Source organism: Microtus oregoni, unplaced genomic scaffold (assembly GCF_018167655.1).
Source record: "Microtus oregoni isolate MIOR12 unplaced genomic scaffold, Mior012 000009F_ref0000495, whole genome shotgun sequence".
In the NCBI taxonomy this organism is placed as follows: domain Eukaryota; kingdom Metazoa; phylum Chordata; class Mammalia; order Rodentia; family Cricetidae; genus Microtus; species Microtus oregoni.
Window position 1 is genome coordinate 10,338,997 of NW_024543068.1, and position 23,977 is coordinate 10,362,973.

General features: G+C 43.6%; 1 protein-coding gene across 2 annotated transcripts in view; it reads left to right on the forward strand.

The window, feature by feature from the left end:
- Tmed8 (transmembrane p24 trafficking protein family member 8) overlaps positions 1-22,378 on the forward strand; it is a 34,740-nt gene extending 12,362 nt beyond the window's left edge. The window contains exons 2-6 of one of the 2 annotated variants that reach the window (XM_041658373.1): positions 8,952-9,033; positions 12,747-12,876; positions 14,482-14,608; positions 14,766-15,071; positions 16,386-22,378. In XM_041658373.1, coding sequence (XP_041514307.1) covers positions 8,952-9,033; positions 12,747-12,876; positions 14,482-14,608; positions 14,766-15,071; positions 16,386-16,603 — 863 coding nt within the window. In that variant the 3' untranslated portion in view covers positions 16,604-22,378. The remainder of the gene's footprint in view (positions 1-8,951; positions 9,034-12,746; positions 12,877-14,481; positions 14,609-14,765; positions 15,072-16,385) is intronic. The other variant, XM_041658374.1, reaches the window with a different exon arrangement.
- Positions 22,379-23,977: the final 1,599 nt, after the last annotated feature.

Sequence of the window (23,977 nt, forward strand, 5' to 3'; positions counted from 1 at the left end):
AACTAGGTGTAGCTCACAGCCCTCTCATGGTGACACACTTCCTCCAACCAGGCCACACCTCCTAATAGTGCCACTCCCTATGAGGTTATGGGGGCCAGTCACATTTAAACTACCACAATTTTTTTTGTTTGTTTTTCTGTGTAGCCCTGGCTGTCCTGGAACTCACTCTGTGGACCAATCTGGCTGCTTTTGCCTCCTGAGTGCTGGATGTAAAGGCATGCGCCACCGCCATCCAGTTAAGGGTCTGTTTTGATGACATAAATTATTAAAAAAATTTAGTAAAAACGATAGTGTGTCGTCATGCTCTGCCTAACAGATTGGTAAAGATTGTGTGCACATTGTGATATGGAAAACCGTCACATTTATGTAATGCTAGCAGAAGTGAAACTTGGAGAGAAATTGGGTAGTGGGTATGACAGTCTTGATGGCAGACCCTGTAACAAGGAATCTCATTTCTGGGGGTTTCTTATAAGAAAGCAAAATCAAAGATATATAGATATGCATATATATGTGTGTTCTAACTTAATCAGAATAAACAAAAATTAAAAGTAATGTATTGTTTTAGCAACTTGTCTTGATGCTATGATAAAATACCCTGACCCTGACAAAAGCAACTTAGAGAAAGGGTTTAGTTTTGCTCACAGTTCAAGGATATGCTCCGTCATGGGGAGTTTCTTAGTTATTTTTCTATTGCTGTGAAGAGACACCATGATCAAGGCAACTTATAAAGGAAACATTTAGTCTGGGGCTTACATACAGTTTCTAAGGGTGAGTCCATGACTGTCATGCTGCAGGTGTGGCATCAGGCATGACCCTGGAGTAGTGGCTGAGTGTAGCGGGAATTCTTTTCTCTGTCCTGTCTGGTCCACTGGATGGTCTCTCTGCCACCTGCTGGTTCCCGCAGCCGCTTAGTGTTAATTATAAGTTTGGTGGATGGCTCAGGCTTCTTCCTGACTAGCTCTACACATAAATTAGCCCATTTCTTATAATCTATTTATCTTCATGTGCCCTGTGTAATTACTGGTAATGCTATGGCATCTTACTCCCCTGGTGGCTGCTGGTGTCTCTTCGACTCTGCCTTCTTTCTCCCCGTCTCTCTGCTTGGATTTCCCACCTAGGTATATTCTGCCCTGCCATAGGCCAAAGCAGCTTCTTTATTATCCAATGGTAATAAAACATATTCACAGCATACAGAGGGGTATCCCACATTAGCTGAGAGTTTACATCTGACCCATAAGCCAGACACAGAGATAGAGAGGGGTATGTGTAGATAACTGGGAATGACATGTATTTTTTGAAACATAAAAGCCCACCCCCAGTGGCACACCTCCTCCAACAAGGCCACACCTCCTAACCTTTCCCAAACAGTTCCATCAGCTAGGGACCAAACATTCAAGCACCCTGCTCCATGGGCCATTCTCATTCAGACCACCCTGGTGGCTGGAGCTTGAGGTGCCAGTCACGTGGTCCAGTTGCATCCAGGTAGGAAGTAGGATGGGGTGCTCAGCTGGCTCCCTCCTTCTTATGCAGTCTGTGACTCAAGCCCAGGGGATGGTGCCGCCTATTTTTAGAGTAGGTCTTCTCACTCCAGTTAACACAGTCAAGATGGTTCTTCCCAGGCAAGCCCAGAGATCAACCTGACCTAGGTAATTCCTCATTGGCATGTACAGAGGCTTGTCTCTGGAGTGCTTCTAGCTTGCTTTTATCTGATACAAATGTATCAACTTACCAAGTTGACAATAGGCATTAACTCTCACGGATACCTGTTGTAATAGGAGCAGCGGGGCTGTGTCCTGCCACCCACATGGCTAGCTTATGCCCTGAAATAATTACATGGAAACTGTATTCTTTTAAACACTGTCTGGCCCATTAGTTCCAGTTTCTTACTGGCTAGCTCTTACATATCAATCTAACCCATTTCTAATAATCTGTGTAGCTCCACGAGCTGGCTTACCAGGAAAGATCTTACCCTGCGTCTGTCTGGAGTGGGAGAATCATGGCGACTCCTCAACTCAGCTTCTTTCTCCCAGCATTCTGTTCTGTTTACTCCGCCTACCTAATTTTATGTCCTATTAAAGGGCCAAGGCAGTCTCTTTATTTAACCAATGAAATTAACACAAAACAGAAGACTCTCCCACATCATTTCCCCTTTTTCTGTTTAAACAAAAAAGAAAGGCTTTCACTTTAACATAGTAAGATTACATATAACAAAACAGATATTAAGCAAGAATTACAGTTACAGTATTTATATCTATTTTATCTTTTATCATAACTAAGGAAAACTATAACTATAACTAACCATTCTTCAACTCCATCAAAGACTCCAGAAGGATATAATATTACCTAAGCAAACAAGAAATCCAAAGCTCTAGAAATGACAGAGACATCTTGCTGCCTGTACAGTCACCCAAAGTTCCTCTGTACCATTGAGGCATCCATCTTCAGCCTACAGGCCCATAGTATCCAGCAGACATTTCCATGAAGCAGGAAATTTCAAAGACAGTTCAGTTACTTTCTGCTGTGTCCTACAGAATGTCTCGTGAATTCTTTTATGAAGCAGGAACTCCGAAAGACCGTCTCACCTTTAGGCGGGTTCTTTGTGTCCAGTTTATGCATCAGTCCAGGCAAGAGCAGTTTCTTGCCCAAATGGCTATCAAACTCCATAAGGAGCCTCTTCGATGCCCATCTTCCTCTTGAAGTAGATTGGTGCTGCCAAGAGCAGACGTGTCTCATTGTCATGAAAAGCCCTAAGTTATTAAAAATTTAAAATGCCATATTCGGCAGTCTTTGAAAGATATGAAGAATGTCTATCTAACTGAAATATATCTCTATATATCTAGAAAATCTAACTAACATGACTACAAGCTTGACTATTATTGATGATTATCCATTAACAACCTATATACATTACATTTTTACATGAACTACACAATCACAATACCTTAATCAAGATCAGAAATACATATACATATAACAAAATTGACCTTAAAATCCATACCAATGCAAATTATTCATACCTATATCATTTCCCCCTTTAAATGTAAAAGAACATTTATAAACAATATTTTGGGAACATGGGTGCAGTTTTTTCTCTCCAAACTGCTTCCTGCTGAATGGGGGCGCTGTTAATCAGATCATTTAGGGTGTAACCTGTGTGCCAGGTTTATCTCAGTTGGCAGTTAAGTGAAGTAATTTTTTGAGGGTGTTCACAGCAACTTTTCGGAAGGTCGTGGTCTATCATACCATATCGGGATAGAATCAATCCACAGGGTCTGGTCCTCTGAAAACAAAAGAAGACCTGCTCCAAAGCATCATATCCTTAGACCCAAATTTTGAAATCGTAATACCCTTATATCCATTCTGGTTTAGCTTGGCAGCCCATGTAATGAAATGTCTCTCTGTACTTAGCTCCTTCACAGTCAAAAGTTTTAAAGAAAACACAATGTACATAATCCAGACTCTCTGTGAATTTTCCATTTTTACGTGGCTTATTTTTCTTTATTTCTTTTAATTTATAACTATCTGTACTCTGTCTCTTTAAAGACTTTACCCTTTTTTTTATGGCCATTAACTTTATTCTATTTTTTTCTCTCTCTCAAGCCTACGTACACTCATCCAACATTTGATCTTTTATGTCTGAATCTGTCCTATTGTGAATCTGTAATTTTTTTACTATTCAGGAGCATTTCTTAAAATGTTAAGCACTTCTTAAAAACTTAAGTTGCACCATGTAGAGGCAATACGGTACCACCTGTTTACTGCCAAGTCTAAACCTTAACTGCACTGTTATTATGGTAATTACGGCAGTTCCTGCCTGAGGTCAGCACAGTTCAGCAAGGAGCAGCCGCTCCTGCCTCAGATCCATTTGGTGCCCCTGAGCTGAGCACAGTTCCAGGCACACAGCAAGTCCACATTGGCACCGCAGTCAGCAGTTTAACTCTGAGACTGACCGTGCAGCACAGAAACTCTTTTCGTCCAAGTTACAGCCAAATCTGACACGCAGAGCACTGCGCAGTCTGAAAACACGTCTGTATGGCGGCAGGAATCCTCCATGCTCTTCCACCTGCCTAAGCCTGATTCTGCAGTCTGCCCAGGTGCAGGCAGGGAGCGCTGAGCCATCAGCATGATCTCAGAGCACTCTCCTCTGATCCCAAGCGGGAACACAAACATCACATCCAGGCCCATAAAAGCCTTTGAAATGCTATAAAGCCAGAGTTTGCACTGGCGGCACAGTCCTAGGAAGCCGCACTTTAAAATGGCACAGCTTTTTTTCTGCTGCTGTTGCCGAATCAGGAAATCTCTCTACAGCACGCCACCAACAAACAGCAAAAATCTGTGTTAAACTCTCTCTCCCTCATTTTTTAAGCCTTCTCAGGTTTTTTAAGTGGATTTAGTCCATCACGTCGGGTGCCACTCTGTTGTAATAGGAGCAGCGGGGCTGTGTCCCGCCACCCACATGGCTAGCTTATGCCCCGAAATAATTACATGGAAACTGTATTCTTTTTTTTTTTTTTTTTTTTTTTTTTTTTGGTTTTTCGAGACAGGGTTTCTCTGTGGTTTTGGAGCCTGTCCTGGAACTAGCTCTTGTATACCAGGCTGGTCTCGAACTCACAGAGATCCACCTGCCTCTGCCTCCCGAGTGCTGGGATTAAAGGCGTGCGCCACCACCGCCCGGCTGAAACTGTATTCTTTTAAACGCTGTCTGGCCCATTAGTTCCAGTTTCTTACTGGCTAGCTCTTACATATCAATCTAACCCATTTCTAATAATCTGTGTAGCTCCACGAGCTGGCTTACCAGGAAAGATCTTACCCTGCATCTGTCTGGAGTGGGAGAATCATGGCGACTCCTCAACTCAGCTTCTTTCTCCCAGCATTCTGTTCTGTTTACTCCGCCTACCTAATTTTATGTCCTATTAAAGGGCCAAGGCAGTCTCTTTATTTAACCAATGAAATTAACACAAAACAGAAGACTCTCCCCCATCAGATACCAAGTTGGGCGTGGTGGTAAACGTGTAGTTCCAGCAATTCAGGAAGCCAGGGTGAAATGAATACTTGAGTCCAGAAGCTCAAACCTGGGCAACATAGTGAGATCCTGTCTCAGAGAAAGAAAAATAAGGCAACATTTGTCACAAGTTGAATTTTGTCAATTTCATCAATGGCTTACATATTTCACTCTGATGTTGAATTGTGGGAAAACAGGCATTCACTTATTGCTGTTCTGAAAGCAGAATCATAGGCAGCCTCTGCCAAAGATGACAGCCTGGCAAAAAAATGTGAAATGCACATAAGGCGTTATAGCACACTTTGTAATATTTTAATGGAATAAAAACTGGAAGTAACACTGATTCCCATTATTAGGGATGAGAGCATGGTGTGCATGCCCATAATCAGCTATTTTATTTTAAAACACACGAAATAATATTAGGCTCTTGAACTACTGTTATTTGCTTTGTTTTTGTGGCTTTTTGAGACAGGGTCACCCTATGAAGCTTAAACTAGTCTCAAACTCCTGATTCTCCTGCCTCAGCCTTCTGAGTTAATATGTTCTTATGAATGGTTGACCCCTTTGTCATTAAATAATAGCTTTGGCTGTCTCTTGTGACACCTTTTGGCTTGATATGTATGTGCATATGTGTGTGTTTGATTGATTTTTAGTCTTATAGGGTCTTGTGGTTTTTTTTGAGACAAGGTCTTATTGTTGTGACCCAGGCTGGTGTTGAATTTACAGCAGTTCTCAGCCTCCCAAATGTTGGAATTACAGGGATGCTCCTCTGTGTCCAGCTTGAATCCGTTTTCTCTGATACAAGTGTAGCCGTCTGTGTTCTCTCGATTACCAGGTCTCACCCTTTTACCTTCAGCCTATGCAGTCCGTACATCTGAGGGGCAGCTCTTGTAAGCAGCATGCTGTGTATGGCTTCATTTTATCTTAATCCATTTTGTGCTGCTGTAACTAGACTGGATAATTTATACTCTTATTTTTGTCAACGTTCACATTTAATCTAGTTCAGGCTTATGAGGCAAGGACTCTACCGTTGAGTTGTATCCTCGCACCCCTCCCCCCAATGCTAGGGATTGAGTCTAGGGCCTCATTCACACTAGGCAAACATTCAGCCTTCCTCAGCCTGAGATTAAATACTTTATAGTGAACAAAGCTTTGTTTCTTGTAGTTGTAGAGCCTGGGAAATCCAGAGGCTGAAGGACAAAAGAACAGGTGATAACGAAGTTGGGAAAGCAGAACTAACTCATTCTCTGACCAGCAGTACGCTCCTGTGCTCATGAAGACATCCCATCCCTGAGCATCACAGAGTTGGGGAACAGGGCGGATATGACATGGATGGACAGACACAGATGGACTGACTGGTCAGTAGATCCTATCATGGAGAAGTAGAGACAGGGTCAAGGTTAATTCGTAAATATTGGCCCTTATCTTCACTTTTACATTGTTTGAGGCATACTTTGTTACATTGTATCTTATTTTAGGAAGTAGACTTAGAGCTTCAGTTTCTTTGAGTTTATGCAGAGGGTTAGAATAGGGAATATGTAAATACACTCAACTGTGTACAAGGAAAGTCTCAAGGAGTAAGCGAGAAAGAGTAAGCAGTAGAGAGCAATTGAGGAAGACAACTAATGTTAATTTAAGATGTCCACACACAGCCAGGTGGTGGTGGTGCACGCCTTTAATCCCAGCACTTGGGAGGCAGAGGCAGGTGGATCTCTGTGAGTTCGAGGCCAGCCTGATCTACAGAGAGTTTTAGGACAGGGTCCAAAGCTATAGAAAAACTTTATCTTGGGCTGGAGAGATGGCTCAGAGGTTAAGAGCATTGCCTGCTCTTCCAAAGGTCCTGAGTTCAATTCCCAGCAACCACATGGTGGCTCACAACCATCTGTAATGGTGTCTGGTGCCCTCTTCTGGCCTGCAGGCATACACACAGACAGAATATTGTATACATAACAAATAAATAAATATTTTAAAAAAAAAGAAAAACTTTATCTTGAAAAGCAAAAAAAAAAAAAGAAAGAAAAAAGAATGTTCAAACACATGCATGTGCTCACACAAGTAAATACAAATACATCCATGTGTGAACACCATACATACATACACATGAAAAAAAAATCAACTGTATTAGCATTCAGGAATTTATTACACTGATCTGCACTCAGGGACCTAGCAGGTCATCAGCAGCATTCAAGATGTAACATTGTAGCTACTACAGCCACTAAGTATGGCCATTCCCTATGCCCACGCTCTGTATTTCCCAACCTCTTGCCTTCTCTCTCTCAGAGGCGGCCACGCTCTGTATTTCCCAACCTCTTGCCTTCTCTCTCTCAGAGGCGGCCTCTGCACCCTCGCCCAATAAACCTCCCATGTGAGCCCAGTTGCATGGTGTGACTTTGTGGTACCCCTTGATTCCAACCCGCCAAGGTTGCCTTCTGCCATTAGACTATTACAATCTGATGGGTATCTCTATCTCTATCTATCTATCTTTCTATCTATCTATCTATCTATCTATCTATAATTTATATATAAAATAAATGTGTGTGCAGGTATTCCTAGAATGTGCTGACTTAGATTCTTGTGGGTCAGTTACCCAGTAGTGGTATATCTAGATCATATGGTAGTTCTGTTTTTAGTTAATTTATGTATGTATGTATACATGCATGCATATATTTATGTGTCTGTATATGTTTTTAATTAGTTTATGTATGTATGTATGTATTTATGTGTCTGTATATGCTCTCATGTATGTGAAGGGAGGCCAGAAGAGGGCAGTAGGTGTTCTCTATTATGCTTTGCCTATTCTTTTGAGTTAGGATCTCTCCCTGAACCTGGGGCTTTGATTTTCATGGCTAGGCTGGAAGCCAGCAAGCCCCAGCAACGCTCCTGTTTCTATCTTCCTTGGTGCCAGGGTTACAGATGTACATAGCATGCCTGGCTTGTTATATGGGAATCAAGGCCTAAACTCAGTGCTCCTGAGTTTGCAGCAACTGTTCTTAACCACTCAGCCCTTCTGTTCAGTTGTTTGAAGAAAGGCTCAGGCGGAGGCTCCACAGCGGCTTCACCAGCAATATATAAGCTTTTACCCCTCCTTATGATAGCAGTCCATCCTGGAAGAAATCAAATCTCACTGAAGTTTTAATTTACATTTTTCTGATGGCTAGGGGTGTTGAGCATTTTTCCTTTTTTTTTTTTTGTCTACTTATTGGCCATGTGTGTCTCGTTTTTGAGAACTATCTGTTCATTTGCCCATGTACTATCTAGATTATTTGTGTGTATGGGTTTAATTTATATATTCTTGACATTGACCCCCTCTTCGTAGACTGTCCCTTTACTCTGAGAATTGTTTCTTTGCTGTGTTGAAGCCTCTTAATTCCTTACAACTCCATGAGTTAATTCTTGCTATTATTTCCTGGACTGTTGGGGTTCTTCCAGAAAACTATTGCTATGACTGTATCTTGAACTGTTTTCCTGCACTTTCTCCAGTAATTTGAAAACTTTTAGTCTTATACTAAGATCTTTGAACTATTTCTAATTTATTTCTTAAAGTTTTTATTCTATGTGTATTAATGCCCATGTGTACATAAGTACACCTCATGTCTCCTTAGAAGCAAGGAGAAGACATTGAATGCCCTGGAACAGGAGTTAGAGGCATTTGTGACCTGCCATTTGGGTGTTGGGAGTCAAATCCAGCTGTTCTGGAAGAGCAGCCAGTGCTTTTAACCTCTGAACCATCTCTCCAGCCCTCTGAATTGATTTTTATATAGGATGAGATTTATGCAATGACTTTTTAATTTTGACAAGGTTTCAGGTAGCCCTAGGCTGGCCATAAACTCTATGTAGCTAAGGCTGGCCTTGAACTCCTGATCTTCCTGCCTCAACCTCCCAAGAACTGGACTATAGGTGTGTGTTAGTGTTTCCTCTCAAAGAATAAATTCTCTCCATGATTTTCTAGAGAAAGAAGATCTAGAAAACACCAAGGTCAGCTCTCCACTGGCTTCTGCCTCTGATCCAGAACCCTGGCCCTCACCCTACAGGTAGGGACATGCAGTTGCTTTGTCCTCTGAGAATAAAGTAGGTGGTGATTTTAAGGGGTGAAACAAGCTACAGTGTTTATGTGACTTGTCAGGTTAAACCATTGTATAACCTTTAGGCTGTCATTCTTTTTCTACATTATCTATGTTTATTTTTATCTTATGTATATGTGTGAGTGCCTTCATGTATGTGTGTGTACCATGTATATGTTTAGTGCCTGTAGGGGCCAGAAGAGGGACTCACATCCCCCAGAGCTGGAGTTGTAAGTAGTTGTGAGCCGCCTGACCTGGGGGCTGGCAACCAAACTGAGTTCCTAGGAAAGAACAGCAAATGCTCTTGGCTGCTGAGCCATCTCTGCAGCTCCTAGGCTGTCATTCCTTTTTGGTTTTTCGAGACAAGTTTTCTCCGAGTTACCCTGACTGTTCGGGAACTCACTCTGTAGACCAGGCTGGCCTCGAACTCACAGAGCTCCGTCTGTCTCTGCCTCTCGAGTGCTGGGATTAAAGGGATGCATCATCACCAACCCCTGTCAGAGTATGCACCTCATTTTTTTTGTTTTTGATTTTTTTGAGACAGTGTTTCTCTATGTAGCCTTTAGGCTGTCATTCATAATTTTCTTTTCTAATTCATCACTTTCACTGATACGTGTATGGTAGAAAGGAAGGTTATACTAAGTCTTAGCGTGATAGGAAGTGTCGGGGTTCGATGCTAGCCCAGACCCTCAATTATTTCTCTTGACCAGACCCCAACATAAACTATCTCTCTGGACCGGTGTAGAGGTGTGGGAATAAAGACACAACTCACATGGCTTTATAGGGAGGGAGATTCTCAGTGGTCTCTCATGAAGTCTTGAGTTCACATTCTGAAGAATTCCTCCGTTTTTATTCTCCAAACAGCTTTTATACCAAAACATAAACTGAGTGGGAAATACACCAGCATTCTGTCTCCTAGGTAACCAGGTGAATGGCTTTTTGTCACATCTGTATCTGCCTATCTGCTCTGTATGCTAGCTGTCTTATAGGCTTGAATTAGCATCTCTGTCAGGCATCATCTAAATTACAAAGAAAGGAGCAAAACAGTAGACTATGTGACCATCCTCAGATACTGACTATGGCTTACACCCTGGTGAGGATGGCAGCCAGAAAACATGTGTATAGCATGTTTCATCAGTGGTCTTCACCTGTGTAAACTGTATTATTCATGCAGACAGAGGCTACAGCGAGTGCAAAGCTCCCAAGCAGGAGTGTGCTTGAGGTACTGAGGTGTAGCCAGGATCCAAGCAGTCACTGAGTGATCTGGGCAAAGTGGAAATTGAGGGCATAAGGTCACAGTTCAGAGGGTCTGAGAGTTCACATTCAGGGTTGGTTTGAGGGGCCAGGCACACAGCGAGTGAGGCCCAGGTCCCAGCATACAGCTTCCCTTCTAGTGAAGGACAAGGAACAAGCATGGACTGAGTTCCTAGGTTCTAAGAATGAATGTCATCCACCAATTTCCCACGAACGTGAGATGATTCAAGCAAGCCTGGTTTCGATTCATCACCTTTCTCAGGGGCCCTGAGGTAGTCTGGCAAGACTTGGGTATTCTAAAAGATGGTTATCTTTATACTCCTGCTTTATCTGAAGAAGAGATAGTCTATGATTGAAAATGAATTTTCTTATTTATGCTCCCAAGGAAAACAATGGTACTGATAACCTTAAAAGCATGGGGCTTTCAGATAATTTACAATTTGAATAATTAGTGAAGACCTCAAAGAAATTTTTATTGATTATATTAGAGCTAAGTGTGGTGGTGGCTCACACCTGGCACCAGCATCAGGAGGCTGAGGCAGTAGGATCACTACAAGTTTGAGGTCAGTGTGGACTACAGAGTAAAACATTGTCTTAAAAGACCTCCAAATTTTTAAAAATTGTATTAACAATTAAGGCTGAAAATTATAATGTAGTTATTTTACTTGTTTGAAAATAATAATTAACTCACTACATATTACTATAAATAATGTCTTTAATGAAAAGCAGATTCTTGTTTTCACTATTCATTTTTTTAATTGATTTTTATTGAGCTCTACATTTTTCTCTGCTCCCCTCCTTGCCTCTCTCCTTCCCTTCAACCCTCTCCCAGGGTCCCCATGCTCCCAATTTACCCAGGAGATCTAAACAATCAGATTCTAAAGCAAAGATAGCCCAGAAGGAAGTACAAAGCCCTTTAATGTCTGGTTTAATAAATGACAATTGAATTCCCACTTCTGCCTCTTGATTCACTCTAGCATTCTGCCATAAGCTATGGAGTTTCTGGGAATTTCCATCGCCTACTTCAGAAAATGCAGGAAAGAGAACAGTATTTTAGTAGTCTGGAAAGGTTTTAAAGTGTCAGGCACCCCGGAGGATCCTAAGTCTTACAGGGGTCCCCATACCATGCTTTTATACTCCTGCTTTAAAAATAAAACACACGTCACGTTTTGCTGGCAGTAGATTCTGAGGAGGTCTGGGGAACTGAGCCTCTGCCCTGGCTCGTTACTCATTTTCTCGTCTCTCTGAAGCCAGGGGAAATGGAAGGCAGCGTAACTCATCCCTGTCCGTGAGCTTTTCCTAGGGAGACATGAACAAACCCAGCTGCTCACCCCAGGGAGAACACCAAGGACACAATCACTTCTACCCAAGTGTAGCTTGGTGAGCCACCGAGTTTAATTGGAGCATGGACCATGGGCAACTTATGGATGGCTGCATCACGGGAGAAAAAGTCTCACCCCTTCCAGCAGTTTTAATTACCTTTATATCCCTGTGATTAATCAGTGGACACTTTCTGTTCGGTGGCTAGTCTCTGCAGTAGGCAGCCTCATCTCTGTGTGACTTGTATAGAAACCACCTGTGATCCAAACTGTTTATTGAAATTGGGTGGAGCAAATAGTGAGAGAGAAATAAAACTAGACCCATAGAGGAGAGCAGCTGGACTGCAGAGATGGCTGCTTGCTGCACAATCGTGGAGACTGGAGTTTGGTTCCCAGTACTGGTGTAACAAGCCAGGCATCCTGCAAATGCTTTAATTTCTGCTCTCAGGGATCAGATGTCCTCTTCGGGTCTCCATATGAGCACAGGTGCTATTCTCTCTCTCTCTGTCTCTGTCTCTGTCTCTCTCTCTCTCACACACACACACACACACACGTTTTAGAAGGAAAGAGCAGAATGATCGTTACCAGGAGTTGGCACACAGTGGAGTGGGAGATGCTGGACATAATAATATAATTATAATAATAATAAATACATTTACACTCAAAACTATAAGCAGTAAATTAAGAATGTGTTTATAATACAACAGTTAAGTATGTGAATTGATGAATATGTTAATTAGCCTCATTTGATCATAGCACAGTATCTACATATATTACAGCATCATACACAGACATGCACATTTTGAATTTGTCAATTAAAGTAAATAAATAATAAAACATGGCAACAAAAGAAGACCAGACCTTGAGTCCATCTGATGACTGCACTGTGTTTACTGTGGCTCTAGAGCCTGGAGACTGGCTTTGTTTGTTCCTGTGTCCTTACTGTGAGCCAGTCAGCTCTGGGCAGTGGTCAGCTGAAGTGACATGGACCTAAATACCAAAATCAGGAGGGGTGGGGTGTCTTTTGAATGTTATTTTATTCCAGAGTTCCTCTGGAATGGTTATACTCTTGAAGACCCCTTGAACTGACATGTTTTCTTCTTCTGAGAGGCTACAGATGGTATCTCCAGCAAGTAAGGATACCACGGAGGGTCTACAGAAAGCAGCTGGTGCTTCTGAGGTTCAGGCTCCGGGGGAACAGGAGTTGCTGCCAGCAGGCCAAGCTCAGGTACACACTGAGGTAGGGGAGAATCCAGGTTCTCTCTTAGAGAAAGGGGAGCTTCTGGTACCCAACTTAGGTACATCGTGGATGGGTTGGAAATAGCACTACTGAGATGGTGGCTCTCAGAATCCCCTCACTCCTAGCAGGTGTGTCCAACCTTTTTTTTTTTTTTTCTTTTTAGTTTTTCAAGACAGGGTTTCTCTGTAGCTTTGGAGCCTGTCCTGGCACTAGCTCTTGTAGACCAGGCTGGCCTCGAATTCACAGAGATCCGCCTGCCTCTGCCTCCTGAGTGCTGGGATTAAAGGCATGCGCCACCACCGCCCGGCTGTGTCCAACCTTTTGACATTGTGACATGTCCTCATCTATCAGTTCACACTTGCACATTCTTGAGCTTCAGATTTTTTTTTTTTTGAAACTGCAGTGTTTTAAGTAACTTTGGGCTTCATGCATTCCAGGGGATACGGGATGGACACCCCTGTGAGACATCTCAGTTCTAATTATTTGGATAATTAATTATCTGTCTCTCTCACACAGCCTGTCATTGTGTTAGCATGCAAAAAATGAAGTGCCAGAACGGATGTCTCATGTTCTCTAAAACCTTGATGCGAGCAGCCCAAAGTCATTCTGTGTTTATGTAGAGTTTATAGAAGTGGTGTTCATAGCTAGTAATTCCTTTGACACAGGGGCAGGGCAGGTAGGGATGAGTTGTGTTATTATTTTCATTGTTAATGATGTAATAATTAGAATTTGTGTCAATAAAGACATTAAACATATACCTTTTGCATACTGCTTCGTAGTTTATACGAACTTTTGTTTACAAATTTCATTCCCTGTTGATCACAGTCTTGTGAGATGAATACCAGAGTCCCCATTTAGCAACTGTGGAGACCAAGGCTAAAAGCTCTACTAAGACTGTGCCGCTAATTAAGAGGCAAATTAAATCCACGGTGTAAGAGGAAGGGTTTCCTGTAAACTCGCTAGCCAAGATCTGGTTCAGTTTACTTAGCTGTGTGGCTGAGAATGGAAGGGCTTGGTCTCTGAAACAGATCTTGTGAGAATACAGCCTGGGAGGACCACAAACTTGATTTACTTGCACAAGTACAATCCCAGCCTCTTAGCTGGCTTGCTGATTCAATGACATGTTCTCTCCTGTGGGCAGGGGGCATAGATTTCTTGTTGAGTTGTCTACCAGCTGGGGAAGGAGCAGGAAATAAAGACATAATAACACAAAACAAGGAACACAGTGTGGTGATGTGGAGGGAAATCCCTCTAGAGTGCTGGCAACTTCTGGGTGGGTTAGTGAGGGCTTTTTGTAAAAGATGCCATTTTTATTCTTTTTTTGCAGAGGTTCTGAAGTGGTGCGGTGGCGGGAGGGGGCAGGGACGGGGTCAGGACTTTTCTAAAATTGCAAGAGACAGAAGAAAAGAATCTTTAGGGGACATTTTGGTGATGTTAAAAAGTAGAATTTGGGGGTAACTTGTACTTGATAGAGAGAAGGAATGTTGATTAGCCCATTAACTTTTGGGTTGTGGTTATCAGGGAAGAGTGACGCCCCCTGTATTTGGAAAGAGGCTGGTTGGAATCTACCACCACGAGCCCTCTAACCAGAATTCTGTTGTGCAGATGGCCAAGTACCAGGCTCCACAGCGACCTGAAGACACGGTCATGATCCAGTCCGAGCACACTGGAGCTGTTGATGTCCTCTCAACAGATTTGGAGTCTGCAGATCTTCTGGGGGACCACAGGAAAGGTGAGACCTTTGCAGTCATTTCGAGTAGATGCTTGAAGGACGGAAGACAGATGGAAGGACAGACAAAGGTGTGAAAGGAAGTGATGGACGCCGTTAGAAAGAACATCCAGTTCCAGGAGCATTCCCCACTTCTCAGTAGTACTGTCTGTTCTTTCAGTCTCTCCACCTCTGATGGCGCCTCCATGTATCTGGACCTTTGCCAAAGTGAAGGAGTTCAAAAGCAAGCTGGGCAAAGAGAAGAACAGCCGTCTGGTGGTGAAGCGGGGAGAAGTGGTCACCATCCGGGTCCCCACCCATCCTGAGGGAAAGCGCGTCTGCTGGGAATTCGCAACTGATGACTATGATATTGGTTTTGGAGTTTATTTTGACTGGACCCCAGTAACCAGCACCGACATAACTGTGCAGGTCAGCGATTCTAGCGAGGATGAGGACGAAGAAGAGGAGGAGGAGGAGGAGATCGAAGGTAAGTTCAATTTTAATTCAGTTTGTTCAGCCTGATTGCTAGTGGCTGCTTTGTGGATTATAGCATTTCTCCTCCCCATCAGAAACCCAGTGCTGTAAGCTGACGGGGTGGTATTGATGCTTTGGTGGAAAGTCTCCCCCATCACTCCCCTCCTCGCTCTTCCTTTCTCTCTCCCTTTTAACTAGTAATTTCCCCATTCTGTGTGTATGGGCAGCAGGGTTTTCCAGATCGCACTGAAACCTGAGATTATGGTTTTTTCTTTCTGTTTTGCAATATTTATTCTTGACCTTGAGCCATGGTTATAAACTAAAGGTACCCCTCCCCTCTTTCTTTCATACAGCCATTGCTGGCAGGATACAAATTCTTTACTTCATGTTAAAAGTAGTGGTCTCTGCTCCATTCTTTTTAAAACTTTTTGTTTTTGTTTTTCAAGATAGATTTTCTCTGTGTAGCCCTGACTGTCCTGGAAATCATTCTGTAGGCCAAGCTAGCCTTGAACTCAGAGATTCACTTCCCTCTGCCTCCTGAGAGCTGGGATTAAAGGTGTGTATCACCAGCACCCAGCTTTAAAATAATTTTGTTATTATTGTATTTTATGTGCATGTTTTGCCTGCTTGTATGTCTCTGTACCACATATGTGCCTGCTGCCTGTGGAGGCCAGAAGAGGGAGTGGTATCCCCTGGAACTGGAGTTACAGATAGTTGTGAGCCAAGATGTGGGCGCTGGGAATCAAACCTGGATTTCTCCAGCCCCTGTCTGCTCCATTCTTATTATTTGTTGTGTCTACTCATGATGAGACATAGTGGGAGGAATCTAGAAGCAAATTCTAAGCGTTCATAGTATCCCATAGCTTTCATGTATGACTACAAAACATTTTCTTCACTTGCATTTTCAAGTCTACCAGGAAATCTGTGTATATTTAGGGGAGGGGGGTGGACCTTTTATCTTGCTATTTTTCAGGATGTCAAGCGGAAGTTTTAGGGTCATTTTGTACACTGTGTTTAAAATCTCTATTTCCTATTTCTGTTAACTAATCCATTTACGTACTCTAAGGGTTTCCAGGTTTTGCTCTCTAAACATGTTTTCTTCATTGAGAGCCAGATACGTCTAAGGTTGTCAGGCTGGATCACGACTTCTCAGAGGAAGCATTCCTGTTTACTGAGACTCTTGGTCTCGGGGCTGCTGAGTGCTAGTTTCCTTCTGTCATGTTGATGAGCAGGACGATCTGTGGACTCTTTCTAGTTCTCTCACCTTCAGGCAGCATGTACGCAGGCTATAAACGCTCATCTAAACTCTGCCCTTATGCTCCTGCAGAACCCGTCCCTGTCGGAGATGTGGAGAGAGGCTCCAGGAGTTCTCTACGGGGTCGCTATGGGGAAGTCATGCCTGTGTACCGGAGGGACAGCCACAGAGATGTGCAAGCTGGCAGCCATGACTACCCTGGAGAGGGCATCTACTTGCTCAAGTTTGACAACTCGTACTCCCTACTGCGCAACAAGACTCTGTACTTCCACATCTACTACACCAGCTGAAGGACGCTAGGCTAGGGCAGGCTGTGTTTGCTGGCTGAAGCAGGCTGCCAGCTGGTGCCTCTTGTCTATAAGCAAGGGCCTCAAGTTCTGTGTGAGGCTCCCAGGCCTCGTGCCCTGCCTGGCATGCCTGACTACTGACCCCATGTAGCTTCTCCCCTTTCTTGGCTTCTTCAGGTGGTGGTGTAGCGCTCCTCTTCTGTGGCCCCGGCTCATGCTCTTGTTTCAGACTCCAGCAAAACCCTCTCAGAAGGCCCCTATGAGGCAAAATGAGGTAGAAGGATGTCTTTGAGAAATTGATTCACGCTGGTACAGCTTGTCATTCAGGTGGACGCCCACTCTTCTCCAGAGCCTGTAATGCCGATGTACTTCGCAGCGCCTGCCCTCTTACATGTCGAGGTGCCAAAGAGGGAAAAGCACATTGTCTATGAAAGAGCCCAATACCCTGGATGGGGACCACTCCATCCAGCCTCTCAGCACTGCCATATTCCTGCCTGCTGGGCATTCTGAGTCTGTAGCTCAGCCTAGAAGCCCTCACTGCCTTGGATGGATATTATTACTCCTTCTGGGTAGACTTTCCTCCTTTCTCTGTACCAAGTCTCTGTTTATGCCATGTAGCAAGAACTGCCGAGCTGTGGTCATTGTCCTAAGATCTGCTGGGAAGAAAAGCAGCCTCCTTCATCTGGCGTCTCCAGAGCTCTCTCCCTTACTAAGGGCGCTGGTAGTTGGTACAGCAAGGGTGGAAGGCAGGCACTGGGTTATCTCAGAAGCAGCCCTTCTGGAAGTCAAGTACTAGTGGTCGTCCGGTGTGCTGCCCCCCACCTCCCCCCCCCCCGTCTTTAGGCTAGGGGTGTTATCTAGAAAGTTTCATTTGGAGCCAAATACAGTGAGACCCAGTCAGGTTTGCAGAGATTCTGGGTTTGTGTTCTTTCCACTGAGGTTGTAAACTTTTGCCATTCACAGTCCTTAGGGAAAGTAATGACGGAATTTTGCTCTTGCTCCTGACCTGACCAAAGCCTGTAGGGACAGCCTCCTGCACTCTGTTCATCCTGAGGTTCTGGAGCCACAGAATGGAGTCTTGTTGCAGTGGCCACAGCGCACCAGATGCTTGGGCTTCAGGTGGAGAGGGCAGACAGTGAGGCGTGAACCTCTGCAGTCCTCTGTACCTCTTTGTCTCCTACTCTGTGTCGTCTGCCATCCTTCTGAATTTTGAATAATTAGGTTTATTTATTACTCTGTGGTTTTTAAAGCACATTTCAGTTTGCCTTTGAAACAGTTCCCATCTGTTTCCCATTGCTTTCCGTCTGCTCTGAGCCATTGAGGCCACCTCTTCCATGGTGTTCAAGACGATTGTAGAGCTTGGAAAATGATTGTGCGTGTCATTCCTGCATGCCAGCCGCCCTGTGATGTTTTGGGAAGAGCCTGCCCTTTGTGAGAAGGCCGACTCTAACCTTGTCCGTGTGTGGGTCCGTCTCAGCACTCCCCATGAGGAATGGGTGTGATGGACGCCCTTGCACTGGAAATCGACTTAAGGAACTGATGATCCTGTCAGTGACCAGCCGAGCACCCCAGGTACCGGATGTCAGAGTCCTCCTCCGATGCCCTCATGATGTTTCCTTAGACACATTTCATTATTGTGTGGTTGCCTTGTGCCGAGTCCCTGTGTCCTAGAGGAGTGATCATTCCCAGAGCAGCTGAGCTGAAGCTGGGTGGTGTTTCCCCTGGTCGAGTGTAGTCTCTGGAGAAACAATCTCGGGAGCTATTTTCAAGTCAGCACCCTCCCGCTTGCTTTTGCTGTTTTCCTGTCCTCAACTCCTAGCCCACTCTCAGAAGAGCACTGTCCTGCCCCAGGTAGCATGGCCCCAGGGCTTTTGCTCTGTCTTGTCTTTTGTTCTTATCGTGAGGTCATGGAGTCTTACTTTCTTGGAGCCCCAGTTCTCTTGTTCCAGGGAAGTCTGTGGGCTTCTTATCACTCTGATGTGCCTGTCACTGGCTGGTCATTCTGTCACAGTTATTTCTTACTGGCTTCTCTTCAGCAGGGTTTTTGTGTCATGAACATAAAACGGCTAAAAGAAGACATGTCAACAGTATGATGAATTCACTATTCTCACACTAAATTTTTGCAGTAAGAGAACTTGAGAGATAAAGTATTATTTTCCGAAAATACAGGTAATTATGGAGAACACACATGTACCTTGGAGGTTCTAAGAAGTGTCACTTCCTTGATCCTTCCTTGTTCATGTCGCAACAACCAAATAATGAAATAGATTATCTGCTTTTACCCTTGCCCTGCTCGCTAGGGCACAGGTCGACGCTGTGCAGTTGAGAGAAAGGCTTTTGTAAGAAGGCTGAGATTAAGAGTCTTTACACAAAGTGACTGACCGTTCACATTTCCTCAGTCTATCTAAGATTGCTCTTTATGAAGAGACAGGACTTTTAAAAAAGACATATCTAAAGTGCTATTTTTTCCAACATCTTATGAAAAATTTCAGCAAACAAAAAAAAGCATACACTTAACATCCACGTCTATTTTTAAACAACAAACTGCCAGTTTTTAAACAAAGATTGTACCTTTTAGCTCCTTCTGGCAAGTGGATGGTCAGAGGATGTCGCCTTTCCAGTGAGGGTCTTCACAAAAGTGGCTGTCTGTCTCCATCTTTTAGAAAACTAGCTGGATGTCCCTTACTTCTGACTGGAGCCAAAGTGGCTTTCCCCTCTAGCTGCACGGCGGTGTGCAGGTGACCGCACAGCTGCACCCAAAGCCTGCCTTCTCCTCTCAGCTGACACACCCTCAGGACGCTCACATGCAGATGCGCGCTGCACAGAACACATGGAAGCAGGCAGCCGCTTGAAAGCAGGCTGTTTTTAGTTATTGTTCTCGTGGATGAATTCACGCACTTTAAAAATATTTTATTTGATATCTAGGGAGAATGGCTTTTAAAGTCCCGTTATATGAATATAGACAAGTTAGTCTGTAACTGTTTTATATTCATGGGATTAGATATTATTGTGGAGTTTATAATATATGCATTTTGATTTTGGTGAGTCTTACTCAGTTCCTTCTGTGAGAGAACCCTAAAGTATGTGATTGTATATTTATGTTTAAGGAGCACTCTGCAAAACGTTGCCTTTAACATCAGAGTCTGGTTCTAAGGTGTGGAACTGAGTGACCCTATCATTTATGTAGGTGTTTTTGTTTTTGTTTTTGTTTTTTTTTTAGTAGACAGGGGGGTGGGACACAGACAACTTTGTGCTGCTTCAGCTGCCTTTAAGGGTGAAAACGGGATGGAACAGAGGAGCGGAGAGTGACCACACTATGGTATGCCCCAGAATTCACTGAGTGCTTCAGTGGCGCTTTGCTCGTCGGAACTGTTTTGTAAGCCAGAAGCCTTACTGGTTCTCCTCGTGCTCAGTGGAGAATCCTCCAACCCAGTTTGCCATCTGTCAACAGGGTTGACTGCATGCATTTTTTTAGTAGTTTCCTCTGCTAAATGTAACCATGACCTAAGGATTGGTTTCCTGTCTCCATGCTTTGGGGCGTAATAGAGGTAGCAGGATGAGAGGACAAGAGTCAGTTCCACTCGGGGAGCTGAAGGCACAGTTGTGAATGTGTCCCTGTAGGCATAATTCAGATGCCTTGTGTCCACCACCACAGAACCTACAGCCATGAGAGAGCTGGGTAGCAAGCAGGCCTCCTGCAGGCTGACTGCATCACCACACAGAGCAAACCACACAGCTTTCTCTGTTAGGGCTTCTATTTGGAGTTTCTCTTCAGGCTAAGCATCCACAATGACCTCTGTTGCTAGATTCTTCCATATGACCAGAGGTGGAGAATGCCTGCACTTTGGGAGAAGGGCAGCGCGGGTGGGTGGATCCCTTTGGAGCCCCTGTGGGAAAAGGTGAGCTTTCATATGAAGAAGGGACTTGGTGTCACTGCTGTGTGGGTGCTTCAATAAGGGATGCATTCTGTACAAAGCAAGTCACTGTGTTCATGCTTGCATGTGCTCCGGGCGCTGTCACATTCCTTCTGGGAGCAAAAGATGAGTATCCAAACAGCCAATAAGCTGAATATCTGATTTCCAATGACCTAAGCGAGCATTCTTTGTTCCTGGTGGTATTTAGGGGGACACTCATGCAAGAATTTCTTGGATCTGTATGTATCTGATGCTGTTAAGTGGCAGCTTTTTGCTTTGTATAACTTATTTAGCAACCCGGGGCATTCCCAAAGAACATTCAGTTGTCTAGGGTGAACTGTGATCCAAAATGTAGGAAAACATCCTAAGTGTTGTTTGGCCAGGTTGCAGTCACTGTTCCCTCTGGATGTAGCATTGCTTTCTTGGACCAAGAAGGCTAACCAGAGCCTCTGTGTGAACCACTGTCTCCAAGCTAAGCAAATACAATCAACAATAGAGTTGTCAGTAGGGTATTGATAATTTGGCTCCCTTACAGGTAGTCTCTCCTCATGAATAGAGTGTAGATAGGACACTGGGTGTGAAACTGTAGGGCTGGTCCCTGGTGTGAACTCATTATCTGATTTTTAACATGTAGAACACAGACGTGGCTCTTCAGTTTAAGATACAATAAAAATGGTGCCCCAGAGACCTAGAAATATATGCTGCTTTATGAAATTTCAGTTTCCTGTCATTTGAATCGGGGAGCTTTTTGACTTATCTGGGGGTAGAATTGTATGTGTGAAATGACCTATGGAAACAGAATATCTCCTGCAGTGCTGTCAGGATTGGGAAGATTCTGGATTTGGAGCTGCAATGATGTGCAGTATCACTGAAGAACCCTTAGCTCCCTGCCGGCTTAAGGGGCCCCCTAAACTCTTCACTCAGGGTTGGAATGTCTCGTCTGATGTCCATTCTTAGCTTCAGGCCAGGACACAGCTAGAAAACATTGTCTTAATTCCTCCTCTCATATCCTAAGCAGTACATTTTATTAAGACATTTTATGCTAAAAATACATATTGTGTCCGGTTCTGAGATTATTGTCCCATAAGTGAATTAGCTTTCATTTAATCAGTCTGAGTTATTTCCATTTAGTCCTGCCGATCTGGAAAAAGCAATCCCATGATGCATGACTTTGGTGTATCCATGTTCTCTTAATAATCGGAAGCACTTTGAAACTTACAGAAGAAATGCTTGATGCTTTGTAATAAAAAAGCATTTGCAAACGCGTTGTAACAAAGGGATAGAGTCTAGAGAGCAGAGTGGAAAAGCAGAATGGGAAGGCAGGGAGGTGCTTGGCGCTCTCCTAACCGCAATGCCATTCGCTTATTCATCCCAAGGGCTACTTTGGAGCCATCATCCAGATCCACGAGTGGTTTAAAGGTGATTGTGTTTTCTTTCCGTACTGCTGTGTATCATATGCTGCTGCCATGGTTACCAAAGGCCTGGAAGGGAAACTATATCACAGTCTTGTCTTTTTTTTTCTTCAAAATTCAAACAGATCCAAACTAATCAGCTGTTACAGCTGTTTTTCGTGTCGCCCTGTCATTAGAAGTGCTGCCGGAGTGTATGGTCTCCATGTAAGAACGCCGCACCAGTGCTTACTCAGTTCTTCTGTTCTGCCGAGTGCTTTTCCTTCCATCATACTGCGTAATTTCACCTCACGGCACTGAATGTGTCGCTGTGATACACGGTGGATCCTGAGCCATGTTAGACAGCTGAGTTCTGTTGTTTTATAGTATGTGACAGTTTTGTGAAATGCTTTTGTGCATTTTTTGTCTTCTTTTCCAAGTTTTGAAATCTGTCATAAATAAACTTTTTCACTGTGCACCTAAATCTTTGAGTTCTATCTTAACAAGCCCTACTGATACCCACTTGAGACTTTGTCTTTTCTCTTCAGCTTAAGAGGAAAAGTAGTCAGTGAACACTGGTGGGTTCTTCCATAATCTATTAAGATTATGAAAATTAAATAAAACTGAGACTAAATGAATGCCTGTATGTAAATTCCTGTCAGAGGGGATGATGGAAAAATGACTCAGACATCAAAACTACTTGCTGCTTTTGTAGAGGACCCAGGTTCAGTTCCCAGGACCCCATGGTGACTCATAACCATCTGTAACTCCAGTTCCAGAGGATATATTCTTTTCTGGCCTCCAGTGGCATTGCACACACATGGTATATGCCTACATGCAACCAAAACACCCATGCACATAAAATAAAAATAAATTTAAAAACCTTTGGGGCCGGAGAGATGTCCAGGTGGTTGGGAACATCCATCGTTGTTCTTGCACTGTGCCTGGATTTGGTTTCCAGCACAGCATGCTATTCCTGCTCTAAGGGACCCCGTGTCTTCCCCTGACCTCTTCAGGCAACAGGCATGCACATGGTGCTCATACATATATGCAGATAAAACACTTGTGTATATACAATTTTTAAAATGTAAAAATAAATTCATGGCAGAACATTCTGAAGTGGGAGCTTGGCTTAGGGGAATGAGGTTTACAGCAATGATTGGTAAACAGAACACTGCTTCAAGTTTAAAATTTTAACGTTTAAAATCATTCACACCTGTCACATGGCAGCTCACAAGTTGCAGCTCTTGGTGTTCAACAGTAATCTTAAAAGAATTCACAAATCAGAATGGTGCCTGATCTTGGAACCAAGAGCCAGGTGAGTGTTGTGTTGGAATAGAATGAGTATCTTAATGAACACATGTATCCACCTGCTCACTCAGTACATTTACCACTTCTTATAATGGATACATAAACTTTTTCGGGAAGAAATCTGCTTTTTTGTTTTACACTCCACACCCAGTGCTAGGGATTGAATTATTCGGTTTATTCTAAAACTTCTTCCTGCTTGCTTTACTCCTCCTGAACCATTTGCTGAGACACACTGCTTCAGTGTTGGAACCACTCAGATGTATTCCTCCTCCACTGTAGCCACTCTGGCCCCAGGAACTGTATCGGGTCCTTCTTGGCCCCAGGCACACCAGAACCGAGGGTCTGCTATTTTCACAAACCTGACAAATGAGATGGAAATGAAGGACTTGACCACTCAGCATTTTGAGCGAAGTCCCTCTTGAGAAGCAAAGTCCCCTTACAAATATGATAGTCACTGATGCAGTTTGAATGTTTGTGACAACTCCAAAATTCACAAAGATGTAATCCCCAATGCAAGAGTGTTAAGAGGTGTGGCCTTTAGGAGTGATTAGGTGTTAAAGGCTCTGCCTTAGTAAATAGGGTTTAGTGTTTTATAAAGCAAACAGAAAGGAACTACTTTGGGTCTTTTTTGTTCTCTTCCTTTTACTACTGGGAGACTGTGTTAATGGCACTATCTTGGAATCAGTAGCCTTCCCCTGACAGAATCACCTTCATCTTGGACCCTGTCCTCCAGAATTGAGAGAAAATGAATGTCTATATATATT